The sequence below is a fragment of the Hibiscus syriacus genome, unplaced genomic scaffold, assembly GCF_006381635.1.
Source record: "Hibiscus syriacus cultivar Baekdansim isolate YM2019G1 unplaced genomic scaffold, ASM638163v2 tig00000764_pilon, whole genome shotgun sequence".
Classification (NCBI taxonomy): Eukaryota; Viridiplantae; Streptophyta; class Magnoliopsida; order Malvales; family Malvaceae; genus Hibiscus; species Hibiscus syriacus.
The window spans coordinates 1,099,297-1,112,245 of NW_024061820.1; the positions used below are offsets into that span (position 1 = coordinate 1,099,297).

Sequence of the window (12,949 nt, forward strand, 5' to 3'; positions counted from 1 at the left end):
GAAAAAGTAACATACCCATCCGCACGACTAACTGACGTTCATCGTTCTTCTTGTATTTTCCGTAATAGTTTGCAGCAATATGACGGACACAATAACGATGTTGAACATGTGGAGGTCTATACATTGTACCCAAAGAGTCCATTTCTGCTTTTATCCCGGCTCCTCGGTCTGAAATAATGCATAGTCGTTCCCTGGTGACAACATGTAAACGTAAATTTTTAAGGAAAAAAGCCCAAGACTCAGTGTCTTCTCCTTGAACGAGGGCAAACGCAACAGGAAGAATATTGCGGTTTCCATCTTGGACCACAGCCAATAATAAAACTTGCTTGTATTTCCCATACAAGAAAGTACCATCAATTTGGACAATTGGTTTACAGTACTTGACTGCATTAATACACTGAGGGTAAGTCCAAAAGACTCGGTAAAATTGGCAGCGATCGCGAACCATTCGATCATTCACGTAATGATGTTGAGTTTCGAACTCAACAATTGTCCCGGGATTAAGTCTTTGCACAACATGAAACCAACTGGGCAGCTCGTTGTAAGAGGAATCCCATTCGCCATGAAGTTTGCAAATGGCATTCTGTTTTGCCAACCACGCTTTTTTATATGAGACAGTGTACCCATATTGTGACTGTATAGCAGAAATCAACACTGCAACAGCTATATGAGAGCTTTGCTTCACAATGGGCATGATTGCTTGACAAATAATGTTGGAGTCCAAGTTGGGATGATCCTGGTTTATACCTGTTGCACAACATGTATGAGGACCGTTGTATCTGGTTAGTTCCCATAAGTTGTTCTTCCTCTTCCTCTTTGATACACGGACCATCCATTGACATCCGTTGTGACGTTGGACGCAGTAGCAGACATATTTCTCCGTGTTAGATCGATCAACTCGGGACTGAACTGAGTTACGAATATTGTAACTCTTTATTGCCATCATTGCTTCCTCCTTCGATGCGAACTCCATTCCAATATGTAAATTACCGTCATTGACTGATGATTGAAGTCCATAGTTGCCAACATCAGAAAGATCTGGAAATTCAGGCTCATACATTGCATCATAATCAGACTCATACATATGTGCAGGAAGTTCGGCTGGTGTTGTATTTATCGGAACGTCATCCTCGTCATCATCAGAATGTACGTTAAACTGTGGTGAGTCAGGTTCAACGAATAATCCCGTTTCAGCACCATCTGCACCTGGCTCCCGAAGAGGTTCTTCTGGTGGAGATGAGGGTTCCTCCGATAATCCAATGTTGAGGTCAAATAAGTTCCCGCTTGCGTGTCCTCCCCTTGAACTTGAGGCCATTGTATCATGTGGGATGTGAATAGACTGTCGTCTCGTTGGCATTTCCATATGTAAGTCGAAAACATTGGCAGATGAATGTCTGCCCCTTGAAGTAGAAGAGATGTTGCCATATGGATTATTGGTGAAGCCACGTGGGTTGAGATCATAAGCAGTTGCAGATGAATGCCTTCCTATTGAACTTGATGGCATGGTATATGGCGTTGGATCCGCCATTAATGATGTGAAATCATTACAGATAAGTTGTGTCGGGCTATCAACTTGATCAGTTTGATATGCAATGCCAAAGTGAGAGGAATATGAGAGACCACGAGTTACACGAACCTCAATAAAAGTGGCATACATTTCAATAAGAGATTGTGAACTCCCCATATGAGCATCAACCATCATAGAAACATCATCATCGTTTGAAAGCTGAAATGATGTATACGTGAGCGGAAAAAGTTCAGTAGGAAATCTGTATTGAAGTGAAGATAGTCTTCTCTGGCCTGCTACACGAATCTTTAACAAAAATTTTGTCATTAACTCCTCAATTGTGATGTTTCTCTTCAAGGTTAAGGGGATATAATGATCTGACTCAAAAATAACCCCCTCTTCAGCTTCCTTAATTTCTCCATCATACAAAACAACAGCAGAAAGACGACTCATTTTCAGAGAATTTGAGAATTTAGAGTTTGGGAATTTGAAAATTTGAAAGATTGTGAACTGAAGTTTGTTTTGAAAGTTTATAATACGTTGCATATATAGTGTCTATAATCGGTTCACTATTCACATGAAGGCGCGTTCCCGGGGCGCGCCTTCCATTATTTCGTCAGAGAATATTATCATTGCCCTATTATGTCATTCATGTCCCTCGGGGACACTAGATATATCAGTACCTATTATTTCACTATTCACATGAAGGCGCGTTCCCGGGGGCGCGCCTTCCATTATTTCGTCAGAGAATATTATCATTGCCCTATTATGTCATTCATGTCCCTCGGGGACACTAGATATATCAGTACCTATTATTTCACTATTCACATGAAGGCGCGTTCCCGGGGGCGCACCTTCCATTATTTCGTCAGAGAATATTATCATTGCCCTATTATGTCACTCATGTCCCTCGGGGACACTAGATATATCAGTACCTATTATTTCACTATTCACATGAAGGCGCGTTCCCGGGGGCGCGCCTTCCATTATTTCGTCAGAGAATATTATCATTGCCCTATTATGTCACTCATGTCCCTCGGGGACACTAGATATATCAGTACCTATTATTTCACTATTCACATGAAGGCGCGTTCCCGGGGCGCGCCTTCCATTATTTCGTCAGAGAATATTATCATTGCCCTATTATGTCACTCATGTCCCTCGGGGAATAACTTAAATTTAACTTCTTTTGAAAGTTCAACAAGTTAAGAATAACTTAAATTAAAACGTTATGTGAAGTTTGAATAAATTAGATAAAATGTTATGGATAAATTGAATAAATGTGAAGTGATAAGTTGATTGTGACATTGAAATTGTATGGAATGAGCATTGAAATGTGACATTGAATAAATTGCCAATTCACCCCCCTCTTGGTTGATTACGTCGATCGATGAACTCAACATAAGTTGATTTTAATGTATACGTTTTAATATATATGTTAATGATAAAATCATATGTATGGATAAATTTAATTTCAATTTAAGTATTGTGAACTATAATTGGAATATAACTTTTAATTTCGAATACAATTGGAATATTAAGTTGAAATTTAATGTTAAATTTCGAATACTATAATTTATATTTTAAATTTAAATTTGAATAATATTATTTTTATTTTTATTTTAAATTTCGAATAATATAATTTGTATTTTAAAAACATTTATCAAACATTTAATGTTAAATGTGAATAAAAAATAACATTAAAAAATATGTATGTAACAACCATGAAACATTTAAATAACATAACCAAATTACATAAAATTCTGAAATTTAATTATTTAAATAACATTAAATATAACTGGATCACCGATGTCGTCTTCTCGAATGAGTTCCACATGGCGGTGGTTGCCTATTTCGTGGAGGATTTCTTCGTGGAACTTGTTCTTCAGTCTCCTCATCTTCACTATCATCATCAGCAGCATTTCTTCATTTGGTGTAGATGACGCTGAAGGGGCTGAAGGGCCTGTATAAAATAACGACCCTGGAGGAGTGCTAGTAACAATCCCACCGCTCCCCGGGAACTGTGGAAACTGTGGAAACATTGGCATCGATGTATGTGATCCAGATGAAGATTGAGGTGTCTGCGGAGAAGCACCACCAGCCAAATAAGATGCATATGAAGCATATGCTGGATCATTAAACATAGTCGTATATGCACCTCCATATGGTATAAAACCCTGCGGGCTAGGCATGTAACCTGGCGGCTAGGCATGTAACCTGGCGGGCTAGGAATGTAACCCTGCGGGCTCGGAATGTAACCCTGCGGAGATGGCATATAAACTGGTGGGCTTGGCATATGAAGTGGAGGGCTGGGCATGTACCCCTGCGGCATCGACGAATAAGGATGTTGTGGTGGGACTGATGCAGAACCGGTAGCGCCTTCTCTCCGTCCACGCGTCGGGGGACGATGATATTGAGACGGTTGACGTCTTTCTCGGCGCCTAGGAATGTTAACCCCTCGTGCTTCCGCCGAAAGTAGAAACGGCTTCCCATTTTCATTAAACCAGTCCATATAGTTATCCGTAACCATATGACCAGTTTCAGCGTAATATTGTCGATGGGCCAACAGTGTATATCGGTTCTCCCAAAGCGCAATCCAATCTCTGTGTCTCACCACCCAGTTAACATCTTTCTTCCCCGTCTATCTATGTTATGCACGTCGTCTAAATTTCTAGGAGCTCCAGGAATATATTGCGTACAACCATACTGACGGAGCACGCGATCAACTGGATGCCACTCAATAATAGCATAACATATAAGAGGTATAACCGATATCCATACCTCTAATGACCCACTAAGGTGGGGTGGGATGCAAGCTTTCACTTCATCGCTCGCATAAGGTATCCACTGAAACTGAAATATAAATATACAATTCAAATAAATAAAATATTCTAATTATATCTAATATTTTAAATTAAAATATTAATAATTAAACAAATTTAAAAACATACCTCAGACCCAGCTTTCGTATCAATAAGTAAACGAATTTCCTCTAACCCAGTAGGTATACTTTTATGGTCCTTACATTCATCGACCACCTATGAAATATAATATAAACTAAATATCACCCTATTTAATTGAAAATATTTAAATCAAAATTTAGTTCGAAAATTACCTCAACAATAAGGGGAATACGTATGGTTCATTCACGATCGGGCATAAGAAAGGCATGCGGAACCACGCCCATGATTGTAGAAGCAGAAGACATCCACCGATAGCAGTTTTCTTATAATTCGTCGCCCGACACATTTCTCTAAAGAGAAATGCCAAAACTGCAGCACCCCAACTATCTTCCAGCTTTATCAAAATCGATCAGATGCCGCAACCACATACAATGCACCTGGTTGCGAGATTTGTCGGGCATCAATATTCCTCCAATTATTCGTAGAATATATGCCCGAGCACATGCCTTTGCTTGATCCTCTGAAGCATTTTCATTTAAAACCTCAAAATTAGCTTTCACCAAGATAAAGCTATTCTACCTCCATTAAACTCTGGCGGAGCAGCTCCAAGATAATCAATGCACATTGATTGCCAATCACCATCCGCCATACCACACATCATATTTCCGTCGACGGGAAGCCCCAGATGCATAGAGACATCCTCCAATGTAATTGTTGCCTCTCCACATGGAAGGTGAAAAGTGCGTGTCTCGGGCCTCCACCTCTCAATCAGTGCAGAAATTAGGACAGGTTCGAGTTTGCAACCGCCTATAATTGTTGCAATATACCCGAACCCAGCAGAAGCCAAATATGGCAAAATACGTTCCGGTGTCGGTATACGTGGATTTTTAATAAAAGTTTCTAAAATACGATCAGCATCCTAAATATATATATTATAAAAAGTAAAAATTAATATAAATTCATAATAACTTTAAAATAAAAATAAATTTAAATATTAACATTAATTATAAAAAATTACCATATCGCTAAAATGTCTGGAGATATGATCAATATCCAATCGCAACAGCATTTCGTTTTCCATTATAACTGTAGACAAAACAATATAATTAGCAAAAAATTAATAATTCTAAATAAATAATATTATATAAATATTATTTTAATAAAAAAATAATATTTACATAAATATATTAATATAAAAAATAATAACTATTTAAAAAAATACTAACATAAAAATAAATTTCTTACCACTAATAACAAATTTAAAACTCAAATAGTTGGAGAATTTGAGTTATATAAGAGAGGAGAAGATGATTTTGGTGTGAAGAATGAGTGAGGGTTGAGGGGGTTTATATAGGGGAGGAGGAGGGGTAGTTAGGAAAAACGGATGGGGGGCATTTATGACATTTAATGGAAGGCGCGTCCCCGGGGATGCGCCTTCCACACGTGTCTGCTGATATGGCAAAGGCGCGTCCCCGGGGACGCGCCTTTCACACGTGGCATCCAACTCAGCGAAAACACGGGTAAAGCGCGTCCCCGGGGACGCGCCTTTGCCAACTCAGCAGAAAGGATGCTAGTTTTGGAAATATTGGTCGAACGGTGTTAGAAAAGTAAAATTAAAAACAAACGATGTCAGTTATGTAATTTAGCCATACAAAACAACACATATATGCAAGTACAAAGTCCAACATTGTTCGAAGAACTATAAGCAAACTTAGCAGAGTTCCATTCAGGCCTTAGAACAGCTCTGAGTAGAAGTAAACCAGCATCAAAAGAATTGCATACATTGATTATTGTTCCTCAAACATTACAAGTAATACGAGTTTGATGAAACCAAAAACAAGAATCATTCGAATCAGCTAACCATAAAGATAAATTTACAGTGAAATCATTATTCTCACTAATCAGAATCCATTAAACAAGGAACTCTGAAAATATAAAATATTTTCAACACAATTAGCTAGGAGCTAAAACTAAAACCAAATTAAGATTTGTTGAAGGCACTAAACTTTTAAAGAAAATAAAATTACACAGCTTAAAAGAACTTGGGAATTAGGATATTATCGAGCTCGGACATAAAAACACTTACCCATGGTAAAGAAATGACAATGCTTCAACAGTTCAACATGTCCAAGAACCAAAATTTTCAAAGACTAACATGGACAGACTGTAGGACAAATGTAAGGAAATGACATAATAATTGGTAAAAATTCATGGAGCACACAGCTAAACAAGTAATAGGAAGAACTTCATTATGCTAGACTAATGCAACGGATAGAAGAGAAAATGGCAATTTTAGATGATTAAGAATATTATATTTCTTAAGTAACAAAATACATGATTTTAATTTTATATGCTACCAATTATTTTTGTTATGTCTTCCATTTATTTATCGAATTGAATAACGATAATATTTCAATAATTAGGATGATGGAACTGATGAGATTAAAGCAGCGGCCAAGAACGAGGGAGATGAGAAGCCTTTATCATGTGAAAACAACAAAGAGTTGCAGAGTCTAACCACAGAGAACGTGCAGATTTAAAAAATGAAAAGGAAAAACCATAAAAATCAAAACTTCAAAAAGAAAAACAATAACCCATTAAACCAAACAACCAAAAATTTCATGAAAGGAAAAAACAGAGAGGATATCTTCAATTTCATCTGACCATCAAACAAATATAAACATTAAAAACGCACCTAGAAGGCTCACCAAACGTATAAAACTGAAAGACCTTGATCGATCTGAAAGAATCTTAACGAGAAGATGAAGGATTATGCCAGAAACCTCGGATGAAAAAAAAAGTTGTCTTGAGCTATTCTCCTCTCCTTTCTCAAGAAAAGTTCGGTTTTAAGTGAGGGTACGAGGACGAAGCCCGAACGCCCCCGACTTGACTTGCTGTTCAAAGGGTAAAAGGACAGAGGAAAGGGAATAGGATGAGAAGAGGCAGAGTAAATTAGGAAAAGTGGGCTAGGGTTTCAGTTTTTAGCCTGGAACTTGAAACGGTGTCGCAGGGAAATAGCTAATTATCGGTTCGGTTTGGATTGATTCTGAATTTTAAAATTGAAACCGAACCGAATCGATCGATTTTAAAAAAAAAAAACTAAACACACTAAATCGATTTCGATTTTTTTTTGTTATCAGCTTTTTAGATCAATTTTCGATTATTTTTTTGGATTGGATTAGATTTGAACACCCTTATCCAAAGGTCAAACTCATCCCCACATTTATCTGGCTCTAAATCAACATCTTGACTCCTCAAATTCAATTTTTTTTATTAAAATATCTGATTCTCATTTCTTCATTTTTAATAAAATAAAATATTAATTTATTTAATTTCTAAATGAAAATTCAATTTTGATGAATTGATACACGGATTTGAAAAGCTCTATTGGAACCAAAAAGGGTAAATTGCCTATTTTTCCTTATTCATTCTTGTCCTTTCCATCTTGATCCATGGGAAAGCAACAAAATAACAAAGTTTAAGCTTCAAAAATCACGACCCAGACTAAAAAAATTGAGAGAAAAGAAACCCAAATTTTGGTGGGTGTTAAAAATCCAATGCGGTGGGGATCTTTGTCAGAAGAAGCAACAACAAAGGTGAGATCCTAAAAAAATCAAAGATTTGATCTGATGGTGGTAGGGGTTGGATTGGATGTGGAGAGGAGCAAAGTGAGAGATTGTGAAGAAGCGGCAGCTGGTTTTCATACTGAAAAGCGAGGGAATGTGTTCTTGGATAGAGTAGAGAAGATTTGTTTTTATGTGGTGGGGCCGCATAGAGAAGGATGCAGCTTCACATCTCGCCTAGCATGAGAAGTATAAAGATATCAAGCAACAATGGGTTTACAAACTTAATGAAGATCAAAGTGGCAGCTAGGCATATTTCCTATCGGACCCTGTTCCACACCATTCTCATCCTCGCTTTCTTGTTGCCTTTTGTCTTCATTCTTACTGCTCTTGTTACCCTCGAAGGTGCCAACAAGTGCTCCTCACTTGGTACCCTTTCTCTTTTAATCTCGTAACATTCTTTTTCTTTTCTTTTTTGTTTTCGGTTAGATCTTCGTTAGGCTTGATTTGGTTTTTCTTTATGCATTTGATGTTAATTCTATCATCTATTAGGCTTTTCTTGGAATCTTAATGATCCGATCATTACTTTGTTCATATGCATTTGGTTATACATTTGATTTTGGTTGATGTTGCGATGCCTTCATTTTCTGGATTCATATCAATATGGTTTAGGGTGTGTATGAATCTAATTGGAAAGTAAGAATCTGATAGTTAAGATTCCTATAAAAGCCTAAAAATCTTTGGTTGATTTTTATTGGTTCATATTGGAACTTGGTTCCTCTGTTATCTTCATATAATCTTGATTTAGCTAATATGCTAATCCGTTTGTTTCTTGGAATCTTGGATTACCTTGATCCCCATTTGTTTATATGTGTGTTTAATCACGCACTGATTTAGGGGTCAGGGGCAATCTTGCTTTTCTTTTGTTTGGTTCATATTTATGCTGCTTTGATTTTTATTGGTTTGCTTTCAAGTTTCAACCCGATTTAGTGTGTGGATGGAGCTAATCCGTTAATATGATGGTTGATTTTAGATTACAGATGGATTAGGATATGTGGGTTGTTATTGGACATGCTTACTTTGATCCTTAAACACCTCTTTTGCCATATATTTTGATGGTTAATTTGTATACATTAATGCTGAAATCTAACAGTTATTTATATTGTTATAAGATCCCAATATAGTAAAAATAGATTTCTTAATGAGTATATTGGTCTTAATTTTAATGGTTGGTTTGAATCTCAGGTTAGTGCAGTTCATTTGTTAATAAAAATGCTTTGGGTATCAGATAAGTGATTCAGATAACTTATGCAGATAGTTCTGGAAGTTCAATAGCATTTATTGCCTCATGGTCTCGGTTAACATATATTTTAACAATTTCTAATGTCTATAATTTGGTTGGATTGGCCTCTGAAGTTAATGGTTATTTTATTTTATAACTGTATGAATTCTTTTGCCAGTGGATTTACAGAAATTAGCATCAGTTTAAAAACTATATTTCTTTGGGATAGTTCAACTTCGGACTAGATTTTCAAATTTTCACAAGTATATTTATGTATTTAACGTTTAAATTTGAGAACTTATTTTCTTGATGGAAAGACCTTTGAAGTTGATCAGAACTGGATAATCCAGACTTATATAATAGTGCCCTCATTGATGCTTGAAATGGGTTGCTTGTGTTATATGATTTTTCTGGTCAATGCATTTTAGTGTTTGTATAGAGTAAATTTGACTGACCATTGAAGAACTTGACTCACTTTCTTGTCGGAATCTTAGTGTTCATATGGTCTTTTATTGTTTATAATATTATCTTTGGGTCCATGACTTTTCTACGTGTTCTACTATGCCCAGATTGCTTAGGCAGACGCCTAGGACCGAGGTTTCTTGGGAGAGTTGACGATTCAGGAGTAAGTATCCCATTCCATACAAGAACTGTTCTTTTGGATTTGTCTTATAGACAACCATTTATCTATGCTTTTAACTTGAGTTTTTTATGGTTACAATGCTGCTGCTGCAGAAACTAGTTAAGGACTTTTATAAGATCCTCAATCAAGTAATCACTGAGGAGATCCCTGAGGGTCTAAAGCTTCCAGATTCGTTTAGTCAACTTGTTTCTGAACTGAAGAACAACCAGTATGACGCAAAGAACGTTGCATTCTCGTTAAGAGCAATGGTATTGCCACACTGCATAAAGATAGTTACTTTGAAATCACTTTTATTCTTCTTTGAAGTTATATTATCCTTTATATATTTAAAAAGTTGAAAAATGTAAAAGTTCAGAAATTAAATATTTGTATATAGATTCATTATGGATTCTAATTTTCTCATAATATGTAAGCTTGGTGAACTTATACTTGGTTATTTTTTTATTGTCTTTTTACACAGATGGAGAAACTTGAAAGAGAAATTAGGGAATCTAAATTCTCAGAGCTGACCAATAAGCACTTTGCTGCAAGTTCTATACCAAAAGGCCTCTATTGTCTTTCTTTGCGTTTAATTGAAGAATACTCTACCAATGCCTATGCACGCAGACAACTACCTCCACCTGAGCTCCTCCATGTGCTCTCTAATAGCTCTTACCGCCACTTTGTCTTGTCAACAGACAACATATTGGCTGCATCTGTAGTTGTTTCTTCTGTTGTCCAGTCGTCAGTAGAACCTGAAAAGGTCGTCTTTCATGTCATCACTGACAAGAAAACTTATGCGGGTATGCATGCTTGGTTTGCACTAAATCCAGTAGCACCTGTCATAGTTGAAGTGAAAGGTGTTCATCAGTTTGATTGGTTAACTAGAGAGAATGTTCCAGTGCTTGAAGCTGTAGAGAGCCATGATGTTGTCAGAAATTACTATCATGGCAATCATATTGTAGGGGCAAATCTCTCTGATACTTCTCCTCAAACATTCGCTTCAAAATTGCAGGCGAGAAGCCCAAAGTACATATCCTTGCTCAACCATCTTAGAATCTATTTACCTGAGGTAATTAGGTGTAGCTATAACAATTTCTTTCTTGTCTTACATGGACAGTTCCATTTATAGCACAATGTCTTTCCTCCTAAACGCCTGTTTGATTGTATGTTTCTAACAGCTCTTTCCAGACCTCGACAAAGTAGTTTTTTTGGATGACGATGTGGTGATACAACGTGATTTGTCTCCACTTTGGGAGATTAATCTACAAGGAAAGGTTAATGGAGCTATAGAAACTTGTAAAGGTGAAGATGAGTGGGTCATGTCAAAACATTTCAAAACCTACTTTAACTTTTCTCATCCCCTTATAGCCAAGTATTTGGATCCTGATGAATGTGCATGGGCTTATGGAATGAATATACTTGATCTCCGTGCATGGAGAAAAACAAATATAAGAGAAACATATCATTTCTGGCTGAGAGAGGTAACTTATCACGTACCAAGTTTCTTGACTATTTCCGTGAAATATCATCATTGCTGTTGTTCCTTAATATCCGATGATCTATATGGGGATGGGTTCTGATCTTGGCATGTTTCCTTAAGGGCATTGTTTCTAACTAAATGAATTCCATTTCGTTTTGAATGATATTCAAGTATTAACTTGGATAACAGTACTTGATTGATTAGTATTTGGTTCTTATAGTTTTACTCTGATTGCTGGCTTGGTTGTGTCAGAACCTGAAATCAAACTTGACCATGTGGAAGCTTGGAACTCTACCACCTGCTCTGATTGCATTTAGAGGCTATGTTCATCCTATCGACCCATCGTGGCATATGCTTGGCTTGGGATATCAGAGTAAGACCAAGATCAAGAACGTGAAGAGAGCTGCAGTTATTCATTACAACGGCCAGGCAAAACCATGGTTGGAGATTGGCTTTGAGCATCTTCGGCCGTTTTGGACCAAGTATGTTAACTACACGAATGAGTTTGTTAGGAGCTGTAACATTTTGCAATGGTAGTTAAGCAAATAGACGGTTTAGAAGGAACGGCATACGTAGAAGAGACACAAGCAAGTCGAGTGGGGTTAGTTTTATGGAAGCCTGAACATTTTTTGAGGCTTATTTAAGAAGGTGAGATTACAAATTGGCCAAGAAAGCAACACTTTTGACAACAGGATTGGTTCTATTAACATTTTTTTTAGTAAGGACCTGCTGGTTACGTAATTGGTTCTATTAGTTTGTAACATAGCAAGCAATGATTCTCTGGGTGGGTAAAGGGTTCTCATATTGCTTTTCCTATATACTTCTTTGGAATAAGGTGCAAAATTTACAGATTAGAAATGCTTCAATTGATTTGGAAAGACAACTTTGACTATTTTTCCCCTTTCCCATGACAAGATATATTCTTTTATTGGTTTCATTATCATTGTAAATTTGTTATTTAAATTTAAAAATAGTATGGCCAACATAGGGCCCAACCGGACTTGAACCGGTGACACCTTGATTTGCAGTCAAATGCTCCACCACTAAGCTATGGACACTTCTAGGGTTGCACTTAATTCGGATTTCAATCCGATCCGGATCGGTTTTTATTCGATCCGGTTTTTTCCCATAGAAAAAAAACCGGTTTATAAAATAACCGGTTCGGTTTCTAACCGGTTTGGAGGGCCGGATATCCTAACCGGTGTAACCGGTTTCGGTTTTAAAAAAACCGGTTTTTTTAAAAAACCGGTTATAAAAAAATCGATTTTAATATTCCAGATTGCTCATAGGGAACCGATTCCCCCCCAAGGGGGTACCGATTCCTCACTGAATGGTTTGGCTCCGAGATTTCCAGAATGCTCGGAGGGAACCGATTCCCCCATAGGGGTACCGATTCCCCCTATTCAACGGTCGAAATATTTGAATTTTACACTTAGGGAATCGATTCCCTATGAGAGGGTACCGATTCCCCCACGCTCTAAGCATTTTTATTAAATGTTTTCACACTTAAACGGCTATATTATCTTCATTAATTATCACTAACGTTCAGAAGTGATTCAAGGTGTATTTAAGCAAGCTTAGAAGTCATT

General features: G+C 37.0%; 1 protein-coding gene and 1 non-coding gene across 2 annotated transcripts; one reads left to right on the forward strand and one right to left on the reverse strand.

Moving 5' to 3' along the window:
* Positions 1-7,851: 7,851 nt before the first annotated feature.
* LOC120215866 (probable galacturonosyltransferase 14) lies at positions 7,852-12,148 on the forward strand. The gene is made up of 6 exons (XM_039213401.1): positions 7,852-8,402; positions 9,825-9,880; positions 9,991-10,146; positions 10,359-10,949; positions 11,059-11,361; positions 11,613-12,148. The coding sequence occupies exons 1-6, from the start codon at positions 8,192-8,194 to the stop codon at positions 11,895-11,897; spliced, it is 1,602 nt and encodes a 533-aa protein (XP_039069332.1). The 5' UTR covers positions 7,852-8,191; the 3' UTR covers positions 11,898-12,148.
* A 198-nt stretch (positions 12,149-12,346) lies between these two features.
* Positions 12,347-12,418, reverse strand: TRNAC-GCA. Its single transcript has one exon. It is a non-coding gene; the product is annotated as a tRNA-Cys (tRNA).
* Between the last annotated feature and the right edge of the window lie 531 nt (positions 12,419-12,949).

Bases quoted from the DNA above. Each gene is read 5' to 3' on its own strand.
- LOC120215866 (XM_039213401.1), top strand. From the start codon at position 8,192: ATGCAGCTTCACATCTCGCCTAGCATGAGAAGTATAAAGATATCAAGC. The intron at 8,403-9,824 runs GTACCCTTTCTC...TACTATGCCCAG, and splicing joins CAACAAGTGCTCCTCACTTG to ATTGCTTAGGCAGACGCCTA. The intron at 10,950-11,058 runs GTAATTAGGTGT...TGTTTCTAACAG, and splicing joins TTAGAATCTATTTACCTGAG to CTCTTTCCAGACCTCGACAA.